Genomic DNA, 24,761 nt, shown 5'->3' with positions numbered 1-24,761 from the left:
GCAACCCCATCTCTAGATTCATCTTTGTCTCCTTCTTCTTTTTCTTATCCAACATTAATCTGCATAAAAATAATTAATTATATAAAAAACTATTTAATCAACACAAAAGTCACTTATGTAGTACATGAGGGCAATTTAGTATTTTTCTTATCAAAATTAGCTTTTCAACTTTTTTAAGAACACCGATACAACTATTAAATTAGCCTTTTTAATTATAAATAAGAACGCATGAGTTACTCTGACTAATTAAAAATCAATTCTACAAAATCAATTTTACAAAATTAAAATCAATTGTCAAAATTTGAAAATTTGACCTTAAGAGTAGTCACTAGTGATCATTCTTTATCTGTCCAAAAATCTTATCCAAACACGAACATGTTACTACATAAAAAGGAATATTCAACCTTAATCTGCTACACATGAAATATTCAAAATTTACAATTGTTTGATCTAGAAGTTGACAAAAGGAAATTCAGTCTTGAATTGAGAATTGAGGTCAAGGCTTCTTACCATTTCAAATTTCAAGTACAATCGAGAATTTTATTTGATATATGGACAGCTACGCAACCTTGGGTCCTATTAGTCAGAGACCAAGTTATGACCTCATGTACTTGTGTCGTTAGAAGACCTACAAGCAACATTTATTAATTGATGGATTAATTGATGGATTCTGAGTTTTAATGCGCCCGTGTGGCGATTAAGTACGCATTCTTCCAAGTCGCACAAAAGCAGTCCGCCAATCAAAACTGCCGCCAACAGACTGGGTCTCATGGACACAGTCCACCTTATCAACATAGAAGAAGCCCACTAACCAAGCATATTATCAAGCACTCCAATCTAGAAAGTGTCCATCTTATCAACATAGAAGCCCAATAATCTAGTACATCATCAGGCACTCCATTCTAGAAAGTTTCATTCCTATGCTTGACACATTAGCCAAACTTGACATGCCTCCAAATGCACTAGGAAAGACAAATGTTGTATGTAGAGATGCAAAAATTTTCATTGGTTGTCGGGGTGCTAATCAGGGGATTAACACCATACAACTAGAACATATCAGTCGTTTTTTCAATTTTCTTCCAACTGTCTCAACAACCATTCTTCGTAGATGAACTAAAAGCCTCTGCAATTGCTATCCAGCTGAAATATTACACGAGCAATTCACCAACACTGAACATCCAAGTAGGAACCCACCAATGCATACATCCAGAATAAAATTGAGCATTCTGACTCGTCTCTGTGTGTGTGTGTGTGTGTGTTCATTGAGCATTCTAAGCGAAAGTCAACACAGCAAGCCTGGGGATTTCATGCTTTGCCTACTATGCACTCTCCGAGTCTTGCATCTTTGAAGCCAAAATCTTACATACAGGCATCGCCTCATTCTTACTCAGAAGCTTCAAGGTTGGATGAACATCAATCTCATGCATCAGTACTTTATCTTCAATATCTAGTTTACTTACATCCACCTCGATCTTTGGAGGGATGTGCTCAGCTGGGCATAAATATCTTAGACTCCCCCTCACAATATGTAGATAACCTCCTGCTTTTACAGAGAAAAGAAAGAGCAGAAATTCACTCAAGTGTCACGATTATCTCACAGGAGTTAATGACGTGCAAGAAAGTTTAACAACCATTTGCAAGAAAGAGTAGAACTACAAATTTTCAACATTCAAAACCAGATGAAAGAGATAGGTGCCTAATTCCACAGGCATCAAAATTTTGGTCCCCTTATCAATTTCTAAAACAGAAAGACAGTAACAACTAATCAAATTGGTCAAGAAATATTTGCCTTTCCCATTTCTGGATATTTCAAAGTAATGATGCTGGAATTTATCAAGTTGAAAAATGGTCAAAACAATAGGCACATACAATGAAGTCCATTCTTTCAAAGCATCGACAAGACAAATTCTATATGTTTAATATGACAAGATAAAGACCAAAACATTTCTTCATCTAAATTCTAACGCATTTGATTTCGACCAGGTCGGCAAAAACCTACACCATTAATCTCAATGGCGAGTGGGTTTGCCATAATGAAGCAGAAATCTAACAAATAGTAGTGAAAATCAAGTCAAAACATAACAACAGAAAACATACCATATTCTAGATATACAATCACCAAGATATCTCAGAAGGAGCAAAAGAATAGGAGTAAAATAGTAGGACCAAGTACAACCATTAGCAGCACCTATTTATCATGGACCCTGGTCATACATGGTGATTCTAGAAGACACACAAATATTACCACTCGCATTCTGACAGACATAAACAAAATTAAATGATGAGTGATGATATTACACCAAATGCTCCTTTTAAACTTTTCCTGAAAGGATTAAGCGGGGTTTGATGCAATAGCACAACCTCAGAGGAAAGGCACCTAAGAATAGTCGATAATGGACGACCATATCTTTTGAGCCCATAAAGTAATGCCTAGTCCTAGCTACGGCATGCATCTCATTTAGAATAGAAACTAAAAAGTTTAAACCATTCCTCAATAAGATAACTTAGTTTAGCTTCACAGCAATCACCCTTGTTTACTTCCTCCAGTTTCTATACACTCCTCCTGCAAACATACCCCATTGGGAGAATTAGCATAAGCCAACCAATAGAAAAGTGACTTCTCCTCTATGTTCACCTTAAGCTCCTATCAAATCATAAAGCTGGTCAATCTGTAAGTCCTCATCTTCGAAATCCATAAACAGATTTGAAAAGAGTTCAATTGATTAAAATACAGAAGCCATATTGAGATGGAAATAGTTGGACAGAAAAAGAAGAGCAAGCTGCTAAACATAAAAGCTCTTTGTGAGTTTCAGGTCAAAAGCAAAATAAGAATAATTAGAAAGTTTAATAGTCTGAAAAAGAACTCCCTCCAATGAAGAAGAGAAATGGGTAGAAACAGATAAAAATGGTACTAAATTCTGTCAAATGATAGAGAACAACCTCTCAAAACCTAATTTGTCCATAGTCATTTGTTTTCTTTCCAAAACTCGCAAAAGCCTAAAGAAAGCTTTCAAGTTATCTCTTCTCTTCTCTTCTTCACGAACTAAGCCTAAAAGATTTCACAATTTATAGCTCACCCATCCTCAAATTACAGAAAAATTTCAGCCAAGTGTAGCATTAAGAAGGAAAAGAAAAGGATAAGCTCATAAAAGGTAAAAGCAACAAACTAACGTTTAGTTTTTACATTTGCACTACAAATTTTTGGGCGTCACCAATCGAAGCTGCCATGAGCCATCTCAATCAGCTAATGCGCAACTAAATCACCTTGACACTAATCGTTTCACAAATGCTACAATAATCCTCTCTTTTCCGTTTCTAACTAAAATCCTCCCATAAATAGCAAATTCTCAACATGTTAAATGTGAAAATTGGAAAAAAAAATATAAAGAAAGAAATGTGAAGAAAAATAACAGAATGCGTAGCAAAGAAAAATGGACCTTTTTGAATCCCGGGACAAACATCTTCCCCTTTAAAGACGAGGGGCACATCCACCTTTATTTCCTTTCCATCCTCGGCCCATGCAAACACCAAGTTCATTATCTCCCCTGTCTCTTCATTTCTATGAATCTATAATCAAATACTCAAGGAATTAGCACAATGTCCATTTTTGCAATACAACACAATTATTAGCATGTCCTACCACCTGCACTCTGAGCTACTACTACCACTTAAAACACACTGATCGGCGGCCTGACCAATCATTTGTCCGCCAAATTGAATTAAAAAAAATGGGGATTCCTGCGTGACGCAGCGCATACTTGCCTTGATGGGAAGCACTCTGCCGGAGTCAATCAGAGTAGAAGAACCCGACCCGGCCCGGATTTGGAGCGGAAATGTGGTTGAATAAAAGAAAGGGAGCTGCACAGAGTTAAGAATAGCTTTAATCTGCTTCTTCTCGGTGGTGAGGAGGCGTTTTCTGGAGACGGATGACGAAGGAGAAACGGACGTGGGATCGCCCGGCTTCGTTTGGATGTAGCTCTGAGAGAATACGACGGCCGGGATGCGGCCTTCGGCCCTGTCTCTGGCGGAGCCTCTGCTTCCTGTGACCTCTCTTGGAATGGCTTGGATGGTATGGTAAGATCGGAGTTTGGGAGTCTCCGCCGCTCTTTTGAGGCTTCCGGCAGCCGCGCGCCACCACGTGGACATTGTATTGCGGAAATGCTGAAAGATTCAGTAATGACTGGAATGTAGGGTTGATTGTTGTAGATTGTCTTCAAGGGGTTTAAGCCTTTGGGCTGAACTTGTAAATGTATGGGCTTAAATGTGGCTCGGTAAACCAACTGGACCGTAAATATTAAGGGGCTTTTGGGCGTCTAAATGCAACGGAAAAGTGTGGTGGTTGGATCGTCAAGTGCAGTAATTCTAATTTTTGAATTCTTATGCGACTTGAAATAAAAGGCTTGTTGTATACTGGTAGTAATAGCTTACTGTATTGATTTTGTCATAGACGAGCAGGCAAAACTGTATTTGTCGGATCAAACTCGAGTAACTTGGTACTCTCAGATGGAAAATATGAAACCCCCTCGTTGTTGTGACTCTAACTTTGGAAGGTTAAAGAACATGAAATTGTAATTATACCTTGTTTAATTCGTTGACAAAGTGATTTGAATAGGATGTGGTCAAGTCAACCTTAAATCAATCATTCAATGGGTAAGATTGCGTTTTAATAGTATTAGACATATGTTGGGTGGAGAAACATTAAAATTGGGTCCTAATGGATCTCTTATCTTCTAACGCCGCTTCATTAATTCTTTTTTATCCCCTCCAGGGTCAGATTGAATTTGGGGGGGGGGGGAAGTAACGGCAATGTAAGGGAGGCATCAACTAAAAACATCATTCATTCAGGAATTATTTTTATGTGCACTACTGCATGGTCACTTTTTCAAGTTTGGATGACCTATTTTTTTTTTGTGTTTCTGAAAATTTTCACTGTACCAGTGTATATAAAAAAACTTTTTTTAAAGATTTTTTTTTGACTTGTTTTAATTTGTGTTACTGTAATATTGTATTTGAAAAACTTGTTTTTTTAAAAAAAAAATAAAAAGAAAAATCCAAACGGATATGAACAAGAAAATTGCCACTACTAAGCTGTTGTTGTTGTTGTTTTTTTCCAAATACTCAAAAATAAAAGAAACGGAAATGCTACTATTATAACAAAAATTGCACAAAACTACTACTCACTATGGACCAATGAGAAAGCCACCACTTTCCACGACTCCCAGAACAGTCACAATGTAGTCTCCTTATATTTAGGTTTGGGATGCCTAAACACGTTGTTATGACTTTTGGCATTAAATTTGTCATTACTTATAAGAATGTGATATAGGAAAATAGTATGAAAATAATTTTGAGAATTATGTTCGTGAATCATGGCATTAGGTGGTGTGGAAATTCTAATGACGAGCTTAATACTTAATAAAACAACCCCCCTTGCAGAGGTTTGTTTGGATTGGGCTTTATTTCCCCAAATTTATTTGCTTACATCATCATTACAATTTCCAATACACCTTTTTACCTTTCCAATTACCTTTTTATCTCACATACATCACATCACAAAAAGTGCTACATTAAAAATATCTCTAATAATTCACAATCCAAACAATTCTTTTTGCAAGACCAGGGAGTACATGCATTGGTTGCACATGCATGTATGTGACACCGATACTAATTCCTCCGGCTGACTAGTCAGCCGTGCATGCATGAGCCACCGCCTTCCAACTTTATATGAAAATTCCAGAATCCAATAGTATGGCAAGGAAAACTCGCCTTGTATCTAGAATTTTATGTTCAGTAATTCGATGCTCACCATAATTTCTTGCATTATTTCCGTGGAGGGCCTCAAAATGAAATGCACTAGTAGCACGGACACGTTGTCTAGTTGGTAATTAATGGAGAATTCTAGAGCACGCATAAAAATCAAGTTCCATTGCTTATGTTTATGTTTCTTGATCGATCTCAAGCTCTATTAGTTGGCGGGCCTAAACTCCTAATTAATATAATACGACATACATGAATAGAATAGTTATTACATTGTGAGACTCGAAATTTCAATTATGTGTCTGATGACAGTTGGAGTGAAAATGCCGTAGAGAGGGATGGAAGATTAAGAAATGAATAAATAAAAAAATACATAGAAATAGCAGCTAGCATGAAAAATGCTGCAATTTTCATGGCTTGCTATTTTTTGAGTTCTAAAGAGAAAAAAAAAACCGAAAAGAAATACTAAAGGGTAATTTGAACACGTGACTAAGAGAAAAATGTAATTTGCGGAAGGGTTAAAACACTGGCACATTCAATGAAATGTGAGAGGCCGTGCAGGAAGAAGCAATTGCTCACTGACACAGACACGGGCCTACCGCGCTCTGCCTCCGGGTCAGGGGCCAGGCACGGCAGTGGGGCAGTCGTCCGGATATCAGTACTTCACTACATTTTGCCTGGGTCTCACCCGTCGCCCTCCAACCATTACTCCAAACCTCAGTTGTTCCTTTTTGTTCCCTCACCCTGGGTCCCAAATTTAACTACAGCAGTGCTTCTTCTCGTAGCTAGCTAGGAGGTACAGGTGTAATGTAAGTGGGGTTCCGTCTATGGTGGAAAGCTGACTCATCTGTGCAGCCACGGATTTATGGGGGGCTGGTGGGGGCTTAAGCCCCCCCAAGCCGCCGGAAAATCCCCTATATATAGGGGATTCCGACGGCCAGCCCAGCCATTCCGCAGAGAGCAAGCTCAGGTTCCTGCTTGATGATTTTTTCTTTGTCTGATGAGGTCAGACATTCCGCAGAGGGTTGCACGTATCCATACCCAAACCCTATGGCAGAGTTGCAATAAGTCTCTACGGTACCATCCCTAGATTCTAGGTTGATGTTGTTCAGCACAATGTGGCTGCAAGGAACCGTGTCGCTGCATGCAAATTTCATGGCGTTTTTGCTTTTGGAAGTCCCGCTAATGTTCTTGTACATGATTTCACTTATTTCAACTGCAGAACTCTGGATATAAAAAGTCGTTGTCAGGATATTTTAAGGATGAGTAGATAAACAATTGCCTGCACTTTTTTTTTTTTTGGTCGAATTTTAGTATCATTCAGAGTTTATTCACCAAAGAGAGCAGAAAATACAAAGTCCGTCTGGTTCCCAATTAACCAGCTATTCTGGAAAACCATGAAGCTAGAGGGTGAATCATACCTGGTTCTGGCAAGGCGTCGGCGAATCACAGTAGAATTGGTCAATGATAATGGGATTTGAAACGTCATCTACTCTCACATTCTGATATCGTACCCCTCGAACATATCCAGATCCTCCCTGCAGAGCTACCATTTTTAATCATTCTCCATATAATTATATGTTTTTATTATTTTTATAATTATTGATTCTAAATTTTACTTATTAAATATATTTATTTCGTCACAAAAAAAAATTTTTAATACACTTCGGCCCCCCCAAAAATAAATTTCTGGCTCCGTCCCTGCATCTGTGCATGGTAGGAAGAGCAAACGAAATTTGGCCAAGACATCATTGCGGGGCTGGGCAAGAGCTAGCTATTAAATGAACTACTGGACACCAGGTGGGTAGAAGTGGTTGATTATGTGGTTCCCTTCTATTTCAATGAGAAATAAAAAGCAAGCTCCTCGACAACATATGGGCACTTGTTTGCACCCAAAAATTGGCATCAGCTGGGGAGCAGCTCCCAGGCCATAAATGTATTTAAAGGGCAATTTTGGTAAGTTAAAAGCCCATAAATGTATTTATGTGTACTCCAATCTTAAGGATTAAATTTAATTGTTAGTTCGCGTAGATGAGTAATTATATACATAAATAATTAAAAGGAATTAATTTTATAAAAATTTTATTTTTCACAATAATTTATTGAAAAATTTTGGTTCATAAGGTTATAGTAATTTGGTAATTACAATACTTAGGGTAGTTATATTGGCAAAATGTGATTAAGCAATTAGAGCAAAAATTAAAAGTTTTTCCCTAAGGATAAAATTGAAAGTTTAGAAAATGATATTAAAAAGTTTATACTAACAGCGATCCCTCTAACTAAGTCCTCATAGATAGTGATTTTTTAATTGGAATCAAAATTGTAGATGAATACTTAGAAACATAATTAACATAGTGTTACAAAAAACCAGAATCGTGACATAATTGACTTGGTAGATTTTAATTTTAATTTAGAAATTAGATAAGTAATCTTATACGAAACATGGTAACTTTCAAATCGATATCAAATTTGTAGATGAGTAATTATAAATATAATTAACATAATACACCAAGAAAATAGAATTGAGATTGTAGATAAAATAATCATAAACATAAATCACATAATACAAAATTTCAAAAATTGAACGTTTGAACTATTAAAATAACTAGATGGTTATGAATTTAAATTCTAACTCTGCAACTAGTTGTACTGGATATGACAAACTATAAATCACAAATTTGACCAGTAAATTAGTGCCAAAATTTGAGAATTTTTAAATATTAAAATGATCTAATGATAAGGATAATCAAATCATAGTAAAAATCAAAATGTACACTTAAAAGTAAGTGTTGAATTAAAAGATTTTGTTGTGATAGGATTATCTAATGATAGCAAATCCATTGAAACAAGCAAGCAAAAAATGCAATTGATAATAAAGTAAAAATCAAAATTTACACTTATAGGGTCTTTTGCTATTATTGTTATTCCAGTATAGCATCTATGGTTTCACTAATTTATTTAACCACCCAACCCAATTTATATTAGTATCTGCTCTTAGCTCCTTCAGATGATAATAGGCTTTGCCGGTCACCTTCTCTCAATTGGGCCCCAAAAACATGGATAGAGATGCTTGTGCTGAGCTGTCCTTCTAGCACTCTTTGTGCCTACGGTGGGCAGGTCAACCTACTTTCCACCATAGAAGCGACCATGTAAGTGGCAAGTCTACATTGATACATGGTTAAGAGAACAAATTTTTTGTATACACGCTATGTTAAGTGTGTGTTTGGATTGTAATTTTTTTTAAAAAAATTGTTATATTTTTTATGGATATATTTTTCAATTACTTTTTTACCTCATAAATATTAAAGAAAAAATGGTCAAATTCGTCCCTAAACTTTTTTTTAATGTCGATTTAATCCTTAATTTTTGTTTTCGGCCAATTTGATCCCTAAACTTATAGTATAGTTTCAATTAAGGATTTTTACCGTGGCGCAATCAGAAAAATCGATCAAACTCCTTATTAACCAATTAAACATGGGTATTTTAGAAATTTTAGATATCTCCTCCCTCTATTATCAACCTCCACCGTCTGCCACCCATCTCCTCCTTCTTCTCTCACCCCACATTTCTTTTCCCTCCCGCATTCTTCTATTTTCCCTCCCTCTATTGTTTGCATGTTCTTAGCCTGGTGATTACTGACATGATAGAGAGAGGGGAAAGAGAGGTGGACTGAGAGAAGGAGGAGACGAGTGGCAGGTAGGCGAGGGAAAAAAACCATTCCTAGTGTTTGCCTGGTCTTAGCGAGGGAAAAAGACAAAAAAAAAAAAAATCATAACAAAGAGAAACAAGTCAGCTTCTTGGCTGGATCCGATTGCTAAATAGCGGGCCAAGCAATTAATTTCAAAAAATCTTGCGATAAGAAAGTCACCAGTATCACTCTCCTAGATCTAATGCTTAGCTGATTTTTCAGGCCCTTTTTCTACTGGTACGTGGAGCAGCAGCTACTACTTTACTTTTACTCTCATTTTTCCCCCGTTTTTTCTTTTGGTTGGTAATATTTTTGGAGAAGTAATTGGAATTGGGAGTTTTGTTTTGTTTTTTTTGTGTTTGTGGGGAGGGGGGGAGGTTTGTTCCGGCAGGCGCACTCTGTCCCAAAACTGTACGCAAGTGTTTTGTGGCAATTTCTTCTTTTGCCAAAGTAATAAAAAAAAGGCAGAACTCTTATTTGAGTTATGTGTTTCCAATTAACTCGTTCATTAGATCTTTCCTTCAAATCCTATAATCTAAATGGACAAATTGTTGGATTACATTTATCCATTATTTTCCTTAATCATCATTTGTTTCCCTGTTTGATCATTCTGAGACGAGAAAAACTAGTTATTGCGATTGGATTCCTTCGAGATGGAATTTTGTTGCTTAACCAACGACTTAAGCTAACTTGATGGCAAATGGTTCCCACTTCCCACAATCCCCAATCCCCCGAAGAGAAGGTCGGTAAATGGGATTTCAAAACTTTTAATTGTTCGGTGATGAATAAAGCGTGAAGAAGTCATGCCACAATGGATTGAATATGAACCAGGCAAACACTAGGAATGGCAGGCATAATTACTGACATGATAGAGGGAGGGTAAAGAGAGGTGGGATGAAAGAAGAATAGATGGGTGGCAAGCGGTGGATATTAATGAAAAGAGGGATGAGATATCTAAAGTTCCTAAAATACCCCTGTTTAATTGGTTAATAAGGAGTTTGATCGATTTTTCTGGTTGCGCCGCCGTAAAAATCCTTAATTGAAATCATAATATAAGTTTAGGGATCAAATTGGCCGAAAACAAAAATTAGGGATTAAATCAACATTTAAAAAAAGTTTAGGGACGAATTTGGCCATTTTCCCAATATTAAATCGTTACAATAATTTTTCTACAAAAAGTTCAGAAAAATATAATCTAAACAAAATTTTTCAAAAACATTCTCAATAATATTTAATCCATACGGAGTCAAAATATAAACACAACCATAGCACCTTTATGTACTACTTAAACTATATATATATATAGAACGACGTTAATTATGGTTAAAAAAAAAGTCATGAACTGTAGTTGCAATTGTAGAAGTTCTCATCCTTCTTCTCTTTCCCTCTGTTTCTTTTTTTTTTTTTAATTTAATTTTTCTTTTGCTTTTTTTTCTTGCATCATTGACTATGGGTATTGGCTCCTCCCTTTAACGATTGGCTTCGGGAGATCATACTGACTAATGTGCGAAAACTAAGAGCATTGCTATTTTGCCTATGAAATAAGTTTTAGTATTATTATTGGAGAATGTATTTTGAGGAAAATGCCATGTGAAATGGCGCAAAGGGATGAGCTATTGCAATCGTAATTCCGTAAAAGTGAAATTTAAGTCGTAGTAGCCAATGGTCAAAATGTGGAAAGTCATAAATGGTATGGGGTTTTGGTGCGCAGCCTCTCAGTGGATGGTTTATGATACGTCACATTTGTCACTTCGATGACATTTTGACAGCAAATTGGGTTAATTAATGTCTTTAGACCCCGGTGCCCTGAAAGCCCCAAAACCACCGCATTTGGTCTTCGAGCTTCCATGCATGGCGGCACAACTGGTTCGGGTTAGTGACACCGTGGCCCAAACCAGAAGGTCCCTGGCTAGTAACTTGTGCGGAATTGGACGGCTTAATAATGACCTTGTATCAAATCATTTTTATTTCATAATCATACAAGATCCCCCGTAGATAACCAATTTCACTTTTCTTTTATTTTTTAAAGTGTAATTGAGCGGTTCGAATATGAAACCTCACATTCACAATCTCTTCTATTGTACCGTCTAACCCATTCCACTTAAACTAATTTTTTTTAATTTCATTTTTTTCTTTTTTAACCTCTTAACCCTCTATACATTATTTCTTATCTCTAACTGTCAGATCCAAGATTGAATCTGACAGCGGGGAGTTTGAGTCCTCCATGGCAACGAATCTCACTTTTTACGAAATGACCTAATCTAATGAGCCATAGAGAGTTAATCTCCTATTGATATTAAGGGTTTGTTTGGATTGTAAATTATTTGGGATATTTCTATTGTAGCACTTTTTGTGATGTGATGTATGTGTAATAAAAAGGTAATTGGGAAGATAAAAAGATATATTGAAAATTGTAATGATGATGTAAGCAAATAAAATTGGGGAAATAATACTCAATCCAAACAAACCTATTGTTTACATGAGCACTAGGCACTCTGAGATTTTTCTTTTCTTTTCTTTTCTAACTTTTTTGATTTTTTGGGAAAAAAAAAAAAAGCGTTCATGGAAGACTAAGATCCTGGGTAAAATTGACATTGCTACTCAAACAAAGTATAGTTACAAGTTGATGAAAATCATAGATAAATCACCAACGCAAGTATAAGAATAATAAAATCAAAATGGTGCATGCAGTAGGAGAATATTCTATCCCGAAATAAATTTATAGCAAGTTTAGAACTTTTCAAGCGTTGAATTGGTATTGCATGCCAACCAACCGAAAGGATAACACGATAATCTGCTATCATGTTTGTTGTAATCCATGTAGTTATTGTGTCATACTAATACCAATCTGACATAACAAATTTTGGATACTTGTCAAAAAAATGAAAAGACAAATGAATATCAAGATAAATTCATATATATTAAAAATAGAGAATTTGAAAATTTGAATAGATGGTATACATGTCAAGCATCTAACTTGCTTATATATATATATATATATATTGACACACACAATAGTACTGTATGAAACACGAATTTTGTTTAGATTAGATTGCATGTTGTATTTAACTAATTGAACTCATTCATGTTATTCTTTCAAGTATGCATTTAAAAAGTGAAATTAAGTATAAGCATAGAGAACAACGGAGGGCACAGCACAATTCTAGATAAATTAGGTTTTTTCATCTTAAAATATTAAGTATTTTTATTAGATTTAAACTTTTGCCCCCACAAAAAATTAAAAATATTTTTTTGTTATATACCTTAGTTTTAAATATGTTAAACTTCATCTGGTAAATTTTCTCAATCTATCTAGGAGTATGATATACCTAAATTAAAACCAAAATTGAGTTTTCTAAAATTCTTCACATATATTTTCAAGGCTTAACAACAAACAAAAAGCTATATTTTGCATTTTTTTTTTAATAATATCGTCTCAACAAATTTTATGATTGCCTATCGCCCAATAACTTATAAAAAAAATTTGGAACTTAGATAACATAATACAATGTAGTGATCAAATAATTAATCTTATACTTGAACTTTACATAAGATTCTTTCAAATTTCCCTTGTATTATGACCCAATATTAACTCTATATTCATATAATGCAAATAGAAAGAAATAATAAACCTTTAAGAGGAAAACTAATACAGCCAAAAAATTAAATTTAAAAGTGTAGTTTTTTCTCCTTTTTGTTGACAAATCTAAGATTAGTTTATAGATAACAAGTACTACTAATTGATGAATGGTAACCTATGTCTTTGAATTCATCTATATCTATAAGTCACATTCCATAGTTTTAAACATATTTAATTAATCACCATCAATTAATGATTGGTGTTTAAATGTAATTATGACTAGGCATTGCCACACAAAATGTTAATTTGCAAGTTTCCCATCACCTATGAAGCAGTACTGGATATACTTGGTCAAAAGACACTACTAACTTCAACCTATATTTTGGTGTGGTTTTGTTGCATAGTGATTGACATTATGTTTTTGCCACTTCATTTGTTTGTTTAAAAACAATTCGAGACATAGTATTTGCATAGAAATGAAAAGAAGAAAAGAAATAAAAAGAGAGAAAGAATTTGAAAAATAACCTTCTATTAAAAAATGATTAATTCATGACAAGGGTTCATAAACTTTGCATATTACCAAGAAAAAAAATACACGTATTATAAGCAACCATGGATGAATTGTAATCTTTAAGATTCTCATATTCCAATAACGGATGGATGGTATTAGCCAAAATTGGATAATAATCTTCCTAATTGATGTACTTGTTTTGACAATGAAGAAAAAAGAATAATACAGCCAACCCTCTAAGCTTTTGAGACGTGGTTTTTTTTTTTTTTTTTTTTTTTTAAACTTGAATTTGTTAAAGTGTGAGATTACACAATCTCTTCAAAACAACAAAATTTGCAAATTTGCAAGAGAAAACATTTGCTAAAATAATAATAAAAAAAAGGAATGAGTAATGTGTTAATTGTTTCGGTGGAATTGAAATGAGAAGAATTCAACACGAAAGTCACAATAAGCCGTAGTTCAATTGGTTGCAAAGGCGCTTGAAAAATCAGAAAAAATACAAAAGGTCAAAATGTTAAGTTTGACACAAGCGAGGATCTAAACTAAAATAAAAATAATGGTGAGGACTGCATTAAAAAAACATGCCAAGTGCTACTGACTTTACCCATTAAACCTTTCAAACTTTGCATTCCGAATATCGTTTATTCCTTTTGTCTCATTTATTCACACTCTGTCTCTCTCCAACTTCTTTTTCATTTTTTTTCTTTTTTCTTTTTTCTTTTTTTTTGGAGTGTTATATGATACCTTGCTATCTTTATATATTGGGATCCTGGAAAAAAAAAAATTTTTGAAGATCGGATCCAGCGTTTTTGCACTACAACCCTAACCACCACGACCTCCACTCTCTCCGACGAGCCCAGGTCCCATTCATTTCTTCTTCTGCATTCCCAACCGACTTCTTCTGCATTCTTCCTGAGCGAACGACGTCACTTCTTTCATCATTTCTTCTCGCTCTGTTGGGCTTCCAACGTGTTGAATAGTTTCTACGTGGTCAGATGGTATGAGTTGCAAGGAGAGAGAAAGGGTTGAAGATATTGATCTGGAGAAACTTTTATTTTCTTGAGATAAAAATTGCAGGTGAGTTTTACTTTATTTTATTTTTTTGGGGAATCTGTGGGTTTTGTCTGGCTACGGTGAGTTGGGAGCGGGGAGGTTTGGTTAGATAAGGAAAGATCTTGACGTTTGGATTCTTTGTTAAGGAAAGTTTACGCTTGATTATTTATTGATTCATTTGTTTTGTTAGTGTCATGATTGATAGACCATTGAGTTTCTTGCATTCCAAGTTGATGGAGAAAGTTTGTCCAGAGGGAATGGATGAAACGGAATGAAACTGTTCCTTCTTTTAGAAGAGTCAAGATAATCAAGAATTTTCTTTGGGGTGTTAATCCAATTCGGTTCTTTAACTTTCATATCAATTGGGTCTTTTCCATTTTCTTCCCTTCTCCAAAAACCCGTAAGGTTTTTCTTTTATCTTTATCTGATGATTATGTCCATCTGTTTTATTGGGGTTAAGACGGAAAAGAGGTCATTCTGTGTTCTGAAATGTGATGTGCAGTATTGGTTAAAAAGAAAAATCAAAGTAAAAGCCAAATATATACGTCCTCTTTTTTTTTTTTTAAAAAAATAATAATAAATTGTATTTGTATGCATTCGATGGGCTTTTATTTAATTCGAGTTCGGATGATGATCATCACAATCTCATGCCCAAAACCTTGTTTCTTCCAGTCCCATCGTAAAGTAAAGCAGATTGTTTTCAAGGGTTCTGATATAGGTTTTCCAAATTAGTAATGCTTATTATTCAGCTTCTGGGTTTGAACTTGAACCCAATTCAAATTATTTTTCTTAAAGAAAAGATTGCATTTTTGTGTCTAGTAGGGAAAAAAGGGGATTTAGTTGATATGAAAGAGCAAGGGAACCATGGTCCAGCAAAAATTTCCATTTGTCAACTTTTGCTCCAATGTTTTCACTCCTACCTTAAAATTTCACCGCAACTGGGAAAGCCATTGTGGGTAATTGAATGTACTTTTACGATACTAAAAACAAAGTCATATAAACTGTGGTACAATAGTTTTCCCTTCTGACTTTTTCCTTGTGAATTTACTGCCTTGATTTTATGAAAAGAGAAAGAAATCTGTATTTTAGAATCATTATTTTGACTTCTGTGCTTAGATTTGCTAGCCCTTTTAATTTCCAGTTGTTTCTATTTAATAGGTAATTGAAACTTTGCTGATTCCTATATATTCTTTTCATAAAATATTTCTGCAGTCTGTACAAGTGTGTGCAAATATGGTTAGTTAAAAATCCATTGTCATTTGAGTCAATAACAAGAACACACACTCTCGCTTTGTTTACATCTACAGTTGTATAAATGTTAGTTTTTTCCAGAATTTATCCAAAGAAGTCATTCATTTAGCTAGCTTTGTCATAGATGACTCAGAAAAGTCATTGATGTTAGTGGAATTAATGTTCAGTGATAATAACACTTTGCTGTTGAGGAAGAAGAGGAAGAACATGTCCTCATCAAATTCTCCGTGCGCAGCATGCAAATGCCTCCGGCGGAAATGCACTCAAGAGTGTGTATTTGCACCCTATTTTCCGCCAGACCAACCCCAGAAATTTATCAATGTCCACAGGGTCTTTGGAGCAAGCAATGTTGCCAAGCTTCTCAATGAACTTGGCACTGGTCAGCGAGAAGACGCAGTTAATTCGCTTGCCTATGAGGCTGAGTACAGACTCCGAGATCCCGTCTATGGCTGTGTAGGCCTAATCTCCATCCTCCAACAGAAGCTGAAGCAAGTCCAACATGATTTAAACAATGCAAAGAAGGAATTAGCTACCTATATCGGGCCCTCCGCCATGTTGCCACTTTTTCAGCACCCGGGTTTCATGCAACAGCATCCTAATAACCCCTCGGCATCTACAGTGATGCCTTATGCTATGCAGCCGATGATGGGGTTGCCAACAGGTGTGGCGGCTCCGCATGGTGGTCCATTGATTATCCGCGATGCTCAGCAGCAGCAGCAGCAGCAACAGCAACAGCAAATTTACGAGGCACAGCAATATGCAGCTGCAGTTGCAGCCAGGGATCAGGAGATGTTTAGAGCATATGAGCAGCAGCAACAGCAGCAGCCACCACCGCAGGAGCTTATGAGGTTTAACAGTGGGTTTGAAGGGGCTGGACCGGCAGCTGCTACGGCCTTCAATACCATGAGTTGTGGTGCTGCAATGTCCCCATCCTTGGCTTTGGGCTCATATGAAGCCGTCCCTTATCATCAGATTTCTCAACAGCAGCAGCAGCAGCTGCCTCCGGAGCATTCCCATTCCCACCATCACCACCATAATCAGTTTCAGCTTCAGTCTCAACTGATGCTTCAACAGCAGCTGCCACTGCAGCAGTCTCATCACCAGCCTCAAGCTGCCCAGCAGCAACATCCACAGAGAGCCAAGAGTGAGGAGGGCAGGAGCGTTGGTCCTTCCTGTTGATATGCTTGTTCCCAAAAGTCTCAAAATGCTTTCTCTAGCTTAGTTCTTGCACCAAATTTTCTTCCTGGTAGGTAACTACCTTCTCCTACTTTCCTAGATTGCTAGCATCTCTTTGTTTCGCTCTTATCTAATCATGCGATGCTTTAGGAATTAGGCTGTCTGCTGCTTGCACTTACATAACTAACTAGAGTTTCTTGAAACGAAAGAAGAATTTACTGACTGTGCATGCAGTAGGGATTCGTTTGGAGAATTATTGGCGTTTTCATAGCCATGATTAGAAGTCACATTCATTAATAATATCCCTTGCCTTGCCTGTTATTTACTGTCTGTTGTCATTTATGTTCCTCATTTTCTCCTTTGGCTGATATCTAATTTTGGAGTCACCCCCAAGACTTTAAATCAGTGGAGTTATTAATTCTCTCAATCTATTCTAGGTAAAATCAACTTCTCCCATGACTTGCCAAAGTTTTTTTTTTTTTTATTGGTTTTTTTTTTTAACTTACACAAAAATAAATAAATATGTATATTTTTTCTTTTTTGAAGAAAGTATCATCCTCGTTTTCTCTAATTGATCTGAATGAACCGCAAAAGTTGATTGGATGCTTAGATCTCCATGACTTGTGTGGGCATACTTTCAATTTTTTTTTTTATTAATTAATTTTTTGTTTGTGTTGACCATATCTAATGATCATCAGCTCAGGGAATTTGCGTGAAAGAACTTCTTACACTAACGTGCAAAATTGAAACGGTTGTGTATGATCAGCTTGCAGCACTCTAACGTTGAATATCAACAAACAAACAAAAAATAAAAGTGAACTTCTTCTTTCTTCCACTATAAGCAGCTTCTACCTAACTCATAGTAGTAATACTTAAGCAGCTCGATCTTTTAAGAGTAAATGTTAAATATTCGCGGGGGGCCAAATAAGTAAATAAATAAAAAATCAGATGTGTTCCCTTTTTCAAAGCAAGCAATTTATTTGCCCCTTGCTTTTCTCCTTGATTATTTGATTTGTCAATTTCTTCTCGAATTGCATCAAAGTTTTCGAGCTCTAACTCTTTTTGGGTGTCATTTTTTACAGGTCATTTTTGCTGTAAACAATCGCACAAAGGAGAGAGAGAGTGCATGCTGTGGAGGGTGGAAGAGAATCATATAAGAGCGAAAGTCGTAACTAACTTCTTCTTCTTCATTTTTTTTTTTTTTTTTTTTTTGGTTATGGTTCTTCCTGTAAAATTTCACTTTTTTGGAAGCTTCGAGAAGATATTATTGGAGGCACATATTAAAAAAATGTAGGAGTTTCTTTCTTGTGAATTTTACAGAGAGTAAGTAGCGTAGAGTAGTATAACACTTTAATTTTTTTTGAGGCAATTTTTTGTTCATCCCGAGAAGGTTGTCGAGACGAGACTGGTCTTCTTCATGTGATGGAAATGGAGTTTTCTATTTTCCTCTTTTCTTGTTGCCCAAAGGTGGCTTTGTTTGTTGATGAATTTTTGAAGCATCTGTTCTATATGTTTACAAGTTTCTACGACAAACATCATCATCTCCTCGTCTTCAATATGGAGGATGGTCGATTCGATCAGAAATTTTTGAGGCTGTGTACGTAGTAATGGCTTTTGAAAAATAGTCATATTCTTAATATTAATATGTAACAATATTCTAGAAAAATAGTAAGTTATATTTATTTTTCTAACAAAATTAATTATGTTTTTAATTGTGCAGGGGAGAGGAAAAAAAAAGACTACTATTATTAAGGTATGACGAAGGGAATAGGGTCATTAATAGCGAAACCTATGAAGCTTAGGAGACTTCGACGCCCGTCTGCACGTGAACTCGTCTTCTCTAAGAAACCAGTAGTGGATTAAAGTTTCGATGTCACGCTCTCATTGGTGATGGTCTGACGAAGTAATCCTCCCTCGAAGTTTTAAGTTGACTTCCCCCTCTGCCCAGCACCCACCCCCAGAAAAACAGCTTCCTGCGTCTCTAAGTCTAAACACGGTGATTAAGGAGTCCCAAATCAAAACCTGTTACCTGAGTCAGAATTCCCTTTTTTTGTTTTTCTTTTATTAAAAATGTATTATTCTGATCAGCATATATATATATACACTAGCGTTGACTTGGGTACTTAAAAAATTGATGGTATTGGGATACGGAGGAGTAATGAACGAGGCAATTGGTGAAAGACGAGTAATCTATTTCTTAAACTTGGGTGTAGCAAGCAAAGTGCCGAAAGCTGTTTCTTGAGTGCACTTTTTAAGTTTAAACTCTTTGCTACATTAAGTTAAGAGGCTGAGGCTGACAGTTAAGAGTCGTATTAGACAGTAAGATAATATAATGCCTCATCTCTCAATTTCCGCTGCAAAACGCACTCTACCGCTGTTGTATGAGTGCCTTTCCGATTATTCTCCTGGATAGAGTATTATTCACATTCTACTACCGTCTAAGTTTTTCACATTCTCTTTTCTTTTTTTTTTTTCTTTTCTCTTCTTTAAATGAATAACAATAAGGTTAATCATTTTGAAATTTGAGATTCTGGTAGGTGGGTCTTGGATTGGATTCTTGTCCTAATTTGATAGGTGGATTGGATTCTTGCCCCAATTTGCTGCTGCCCAAATCAAAGTATCTGGTAATAGATCGCATTCCGTCGCAATCATTTTTTTCCTCTTTTTTGTTTGAATTACACCAGAGAATTAACTCAAAGATCGTACCACTACTGATACATCATTTTCTGAGCACCCAGATGTTTCTTGCCATTTAGGATGCGACACCAAGGAAACGCATGAAACGACGACAAAAATGTAAAAAAAAAAAAAAACACATTTAGTAATAATTTCAAAGACTTCAATGATCTTAGCGCTGTTCATTTCGATGAGGTATATATAGAGGAGTACGTTGCTCTTTTTTTTTTTTTCCCTCGTTCTTTTCAAAGAAAAGAATTACTGCTAGCATTTCGGTTATGGTTGGTTGACATTCACTCAATCAAAAAAAAAAAAAAAAAAAAGCCGTGTCCATACCTCATGCTACTTGATTGATTGGACCACGAGCATTACCGAGTCGAAGAAAATAGCCACCTTTCAAACGTCCGCTCGGACGGGATGGTTCTGGTTGCAAATGCTTCTTCCCTGTACGAAACCACCATAACTTTATATTGTCCACAGAAACAGAATAATGTGCTCGTCCATCCATAATAATAATAATATCAATCCCCCAGTTGTCACGTGATAATCTTACTTATCCCCATATTTTTACTATGAGAGAGATTTTTTTTTTTTTTTAAAAAAACCTCACTTTTATATTTTTTAAAATTTTTTCTTTTTGCAACTTAAAACATTATTATTATTGTCTTCAAAATGATGTGGGCGTAGTAGTACAAAAGATGGGTGAATGAGATTAAAAATTGGAAGTGAATATTAAAGTATCTTTGGCCCAGAAGCTCTTTCAAAGTCATAGGGGATTTCCTGACTGGAGTCAAGCCATGAGTTTACCTCCTTCCTAACGAGAAAGTAGTAGTGTTCTTTCTTGTGGGAATTAGAACGAGAGCTCATTAATCATTATCATTATTGCTGGAAAGGTTGTAATCTTCTCAAATCCAGGCCAGCTGAGCTCTGTAGCCCACGTTGTCACCCACCCTATACATCCTCTGACTTCTTGTTGTGGGTTATAGTTTTTGGGCCTATTATCAGCAGACCCATTCTACAATTGTTTCTTTTCATTTTTTTTTTTTTTATTTTGAGCTGAAACCTATTCCGAAAAAAAAAAAAAAAAAAACTGTGATTACAGAACCTTAATTATATTATCAGGGGGAGCAGCCTGAATACGTGAAACTATAGTAAACGTTTTTTTTTTTAAAAAAAAAAAAGAAATTCAGAAGAACAAAGGCTTGTTTATTTCCATTACGGGAGGCTATCATTGATTGATTGATATGTCATCGTAACAGAATAAGATTTAGAAGATTCTGTATGAAAACTAAAAATGCTAAAAATTGCCGAAAAGTCCTATCTCTGAGATGAGACAAAATCTCAGCGACTTCACTACTGTAATTTTCAGTAAATTATTTGGTTCTCCTTTTTTTTTTTTTTTTTTTTTTCTATCTGCAAAATTCAGGGCCCTCGGCACGCAATTAATCTGTTGGCTTCTGATGACGATCCTTCCAACTGCAGCTTTCCGATCTCCGATCCTCTTCCTCTTCCATGCTTTCACCGCCAGTAACTGACGCCCCTTTAGCTGAGCCGCCGCCTGCTAAATGCAAAGGCCCTTCAGGAGAAGCAGACTGCTTGGCGCTTGGCTTTCGTAAATAACTGCGTTCTCCCCTTCTCAGCCACTCGTAATTTGGCGACGCACTTGTTGAGGAGCTTGGCATCAGCTTTCGGATATGAAGCCTGTATTTCTGCAAATTCGGACCAAGTTCCACGTCATTGCGTGGCATTCACCAAAACAAAGCCAGATAGTTATAGGAAGCTTTGCATGCAGATTGAAAACTCACCTGCAAATGGCTTTTCACTTCATCATTGGTCAGGCCATCCACTTGCATGATTTCTCTTATGTGCTTTGGGGTGGCAGCTGCGAATTGGATGAACATATCAGGTAGATGGTTCTAAATTCACGACATGGTACAGCAATTTCCCGAATGTAGCAAATGCAGATTGGAACAGGGCAGGGAAGTTTTAGAGAAAGAAGGCATTTTGCGCTCGCAAATCCTCAGATCAATGCCTCCTTGTTCATGAATACAAATTTATTTGCTATTCTATTCCAAACTCGATTCAAAAAAGTCAATTGGAAACCGATGGAGGACGAGGGAAAAGAAAAAGATACCCAAAAAAAAAAAAAACCAATGTCGTTACTCAGACACCCGTTCAGGATAAATTATGTCAGATTCTCGGACACCTGAACTGAAAAATTCGCAAGCCCTCGTAGACCCACAAAAGATTCAGATAGTATTTACTCCCGTTGGAATGAAAGTTGAATAGGAGTAACTTAATTCCAGAAGAGACAGCAGGAACAAAAACAAAAATCCCAGAAGGCAGTGAAATTTTTGGATACCTTGTGCACCTCCAAGTTCGAAGAGGGCTTTAACAAAATTTTGATGCAAATCATGCGACCAACACCGCCTCTGTTTCTTGCCCTGCGTCGTCTGGGATGAACTACCACCCTCTGATAGCACAACAGTACCATCATCACTGGCAACACCAACATGTTTGCCTTTTGAATTCGTAAGATCATCTGAGCCCACCTCAGCCAGTGCTGGCATTGACAAAGACAGCCCATTTAGCGGGTAATCCTCCTCCTCCACCTCTGTCTTCGTCACCACAGCACCACCTGGCTTCTTGAAAGGCAAAAAGGCCCCTCCCAACTTCTTGTTGAAACTCCGTGCCTGATCAGATAGGCTCCACCTTGCTGCTCCATCACTCCGCTCTTGATGCCTCTGGAATCAGCAAAATAAATATAAAACAAGTGAAGAAGAATCAATAAGGTTACCTAAAATGTTCAGGGAAAAAAAATGACAAAAAACTTACGGCTTGATGGAGAAAAAAGGCGTCTTGAATTTTGACAGTATCAAAACCGTTTTCATATTGGATGGGAGTGGTCCAAAGCTGAGCAGAGCTCATCCAAGTCTTCTTGTCAGTCCAATCAGCTGACTTTCTTTTGGGTCTTTCATCTTCACGATCTGAATTACCTTTTAGAGGCATGAATTCTTCCATCACAACTGTCTCCACCTCTCTCTTCTTCAACTTTACCACCTCCTCCTTCAATTTCCAAATAGCTGTAGACCAGATGAAATTGAAAAAATGTATACAGTAAAGTTAACACCATATCCCTTTTTTCTTTTCAAGCCGAAAAAAGGGGAAAAAAAGGAGTTGAGAAAAAACGGGGCATACCATCGTTCAAGAGGAGCATGCAGAGGGGGAGTTCACGTCTGAAACCATCGATCTTTTTCATTTCTTGCTCCAAAACACAGACATAGTCGTTTAGTTTGGACAACTTCAGGGGAATATCGGGGATCATTGAAACTTCTGCTTGCAAATCTGAAATGGACTTTGGAACAAAACCACTTGAGTTTAAATCCAGCAGCCTTAATTCCTTTGAATCGAACTTCATTTTCCCACTCACGTAAAAGAAAAAAAAAAAAATCTCTAATGGGTTTCTTTTCTTCTAATCTCTAGATGAGTTCGGATGTTTTCTGTTGTGATTTCTATCTAACATTGTCAAGATAGAATATAGAACTAAAATGCATGGTGACAAGGAGGAGGATTGGGATTGAGTTAAATAGCACGGTTGGTCGCTGAAATGGGAAAGAAAGGGTAAATATGGAAAGGGAATGATAAAGTCGGAAAATGTGCCTTTGGAACAAAAAGAAAAGATTCCCTGATTTTTCACATTCGGGGCGTCGCATATTTTGAGCGTCTCCGTGAAACTCAACTAAACTTAACCCTCAGCTGAACGCGATTAGTTTGGCTCAGTCAAATTTCACGTTTCAAAAAAAAAAAAAGAAAAAGAAAAAGAAAAGAAAAGGTGGAATCATGTTGACTTTGTACAGATTTTCTATACATTTTTCTACCATTTCTTAGTGAGTGGGGGTAGGACTTTTTCTGATATTATATAAAGGAGGAAATTTTGCCTCCTTAGGTCCCGTATGAATTAATGTTTTTTCAAATTTTTGTAAAAAAATATATTATAACAATTTAATATATATGAGCTGAAATGATAATTAGAAAATATGTTCATAGAAAGTGTAGAAATTTGTTGTTAGAAAATTACAATCTAAGCATAGTCTAAGATTCTTGGTTACCAGGGTAATTCAGTCTTTTTACCTTAAAAATCAGTCTTTTTATTAGGGGTGGCCGACTTTGTAGTTGATAAGTCATGGGACGATTGTCAAATTACAATCTAAGAATTGTCTAAGATTCTTGATGACCAGGGTAATTCAGTCTTTTTACCTAAAAAAAAATCAGTCTTTTTATTAGGGGTGGCTGACTTCATAGTTGATTGTCAAAGGTAACCAAGCCATGCAATTTGCTTTTTTTTTTTTTTTTTTTTTTGGGATCTGCCAAGCTGTGTGCAGTGTTGGATTTTGGAATTGTATTCGAGATCCATGAATATAATCAGCTTCTTTAGGATTTTGAGGTTTTTTTTTTTTGGTAAAAGAAATTTTGTACATTTATTTTTCCCACTCGAACAAACCCAAAAGAAAATCGTTGTTCATCAATGTTTGAACAAAAAATGCCAATTGATGTTGAATAGCGCATTTGGATAGCAAATATAAGTAGAATAACCATTAATTACTCTTTGCTAATTGTGGTTCAGCTTATAAATTTACATTTATGTGGAGGACAGATAAGTAATGCGTATAAATAAATCTTCAATAATCTCTAGTCAGAGTGGCTCTTCTTCAACGACAGACAAATAAAAATTAGGAAGATATCAAGAGTTGTGGTCAACTTCTTCAAATATTTAGCCCTAAATGTGAATCGAAGGGGACATTAACAACGTGGACCCGACGGTGACTGCTTTTATAATCAAAATTATGAAGCCAGACCAACAAAACATTAATAAAGTGACTGGTGAAAAAGATTTATTTACATATTCGGCTCTGTGATTTGTTGAATATTCAATGAATCAAATTTTTTTTTTCCTTTTCCACAATGGTAAGTAAATCTCGGCCATTTTAATGCCCTAAAATTGAGAAGATCGCATTTATAAGCGGAAAATGATATCCGCACACTCTTGCATAACATGAATTTTTTTTTAA

General features: G+C 36.1%; 3 protein-coding genes across 3 annotated transcripts; 1 reads left to right on the top strand and 2 right to left on the bottom strand.

The window, feature by feature from the left end:
- Nucleotides 1-671: 671 nt before the first annotated feature.
- On the bottom strand, nt 672-4,186 carry LOC113754228 (50S ribosomal protein L25). The gene is made up of 3 exons (XM_027298591.1): nt 3,763-4,186; nt 3,438-3,567; nt 672-1,540 (listed from the first exon to the last, which is right to left on the bottom strand). Exons 1-3 carry the CDS (start codon nt 4,144-4,146, stop codon nt 1,320-1,322), a joined length of 735 nt encoding a protein of 244 aa, XP_027154392.1. The 5' UTR covers nt 4,147-4,186; the 3' UTR covers nt 672-1,319.
- Nucleotides 4,187-14,570: 10,384 nt separating this feature from the next.
- Nucleotides 14,571-17,019, top strand: LOC113753772 (LOB domain-containing protein 36). The gene is made up of 2 exons (XM_027298012.1): nt 14,571-14,613; nt 16,008-17,019. The coding sequence occupies exon 2, from the start codon at nt 16,048-16,050 to the stop codon at nt 17,017-17,019; it is 972 nt and encodes a 323-aa protein (XP_027153813.1). The 5' UTR covers nt 14,571-14,613; nt 16,008-16,047.
- A 3,884-nt stretch (nt 17,020-20,903) lies between these two features.
- On the bottom strand, nt 20,904-23,268 carry LOC113753771 (transcription factor HHO5-like). The gene is made up of 5 exons (XM_027298011.1): nt 22,891-23,268; nt 22,528-22,775; nt 22,055-22,436; nt 21,498-21,574; nt 20,904-21,401 (listed from the first exon to the last, which is right to left on the bottom strand). Exons 1-5 carry the CDS (start codon nt 23,108-23,110, stop codon nt 21,135-21,137), a joined length of 1,194 nt encoding a protein of 397 aa, XP_027153812.1. The 5' UTR covers nt 23,111-23,268; the 3' UTR covers nt 20,904-21,134.
- Between the last annotated feature and the right edge of the window lie 1,493 nt (nt 23,269-24,761).

This window comes from Coffea eugenioides, chromosome 11 (genome assembly GCF_003713205.1).
Source record: "Coffea eugenioides isolate CCC68of chromosome 11, Ceug_1.0, whole genome shotgun sequence".
NCBI lineage: Eukaryota > Viridiplantae > Streptophyta > Magnoliopsida > Gentianales > Rubiaceae > Coffea > Coffea eugenioides.
The sequence above is the reverse complement of the archived record's forward strand: the minus strand, read 5'-3'. Positions and strand labels throughout refer to the sequence as shown.

Excerpts from the sequence above, each read along its gene's own strand:
- LOC113754228 (XM_027298591.1), bottom strand. The coding sequence starts at position 4,146 with ATGTCCACGTGGTGGCGCGCGGCTGCCGGAAGCCTCAAAAGAGCGGCG. Across the intron at positions 3,568-3,762 it reads GCAGAGTGCTTCCCATCAAG|ATTCATAGAAATGAAGAGAC; the intron begins GCAAGTATGCGC and ends ATTTGATTATAG. Across the intron at positions 1,541-3,437 it reads TTGTCCCGGGATTCAAAAAG|GAGGTTATCTACATATTGTG; the intron begins GTCCATTTTTCT and ends CTGTAAAAGCAG.
- LOC113753772 (XM_027298012.1), top strand. The coding sequence starts at position 16,048 with ATGTCCTCATCAAATTCTCCGTGCGCAGCATGCAAATGCCTCCGGCGG.
- LOC113753771 (XM_027298011.1), bottom strand. The coding sequence starts at position 23,110 with ATGAAGTTCGATTCAAAGGAATTAAGGCTGCTGGATTTAAACTCAAGT. Across the intron at positions 21,575-22,054 it reads CGAACTTGGAGGTGCACAAG|CTGCCACCCCAAAGCACATA; the intron begins GTATCCAAAAAT and ends TCCAATTCGCAG. Across the intron at positions 21,402-21,497 it reads AAGTGAAAAGCCATTTGCAG|AAATACAGGCTTCATATCCG; the intron begins GTGAGTTTTCAA and ends CCGAATTTGCAG.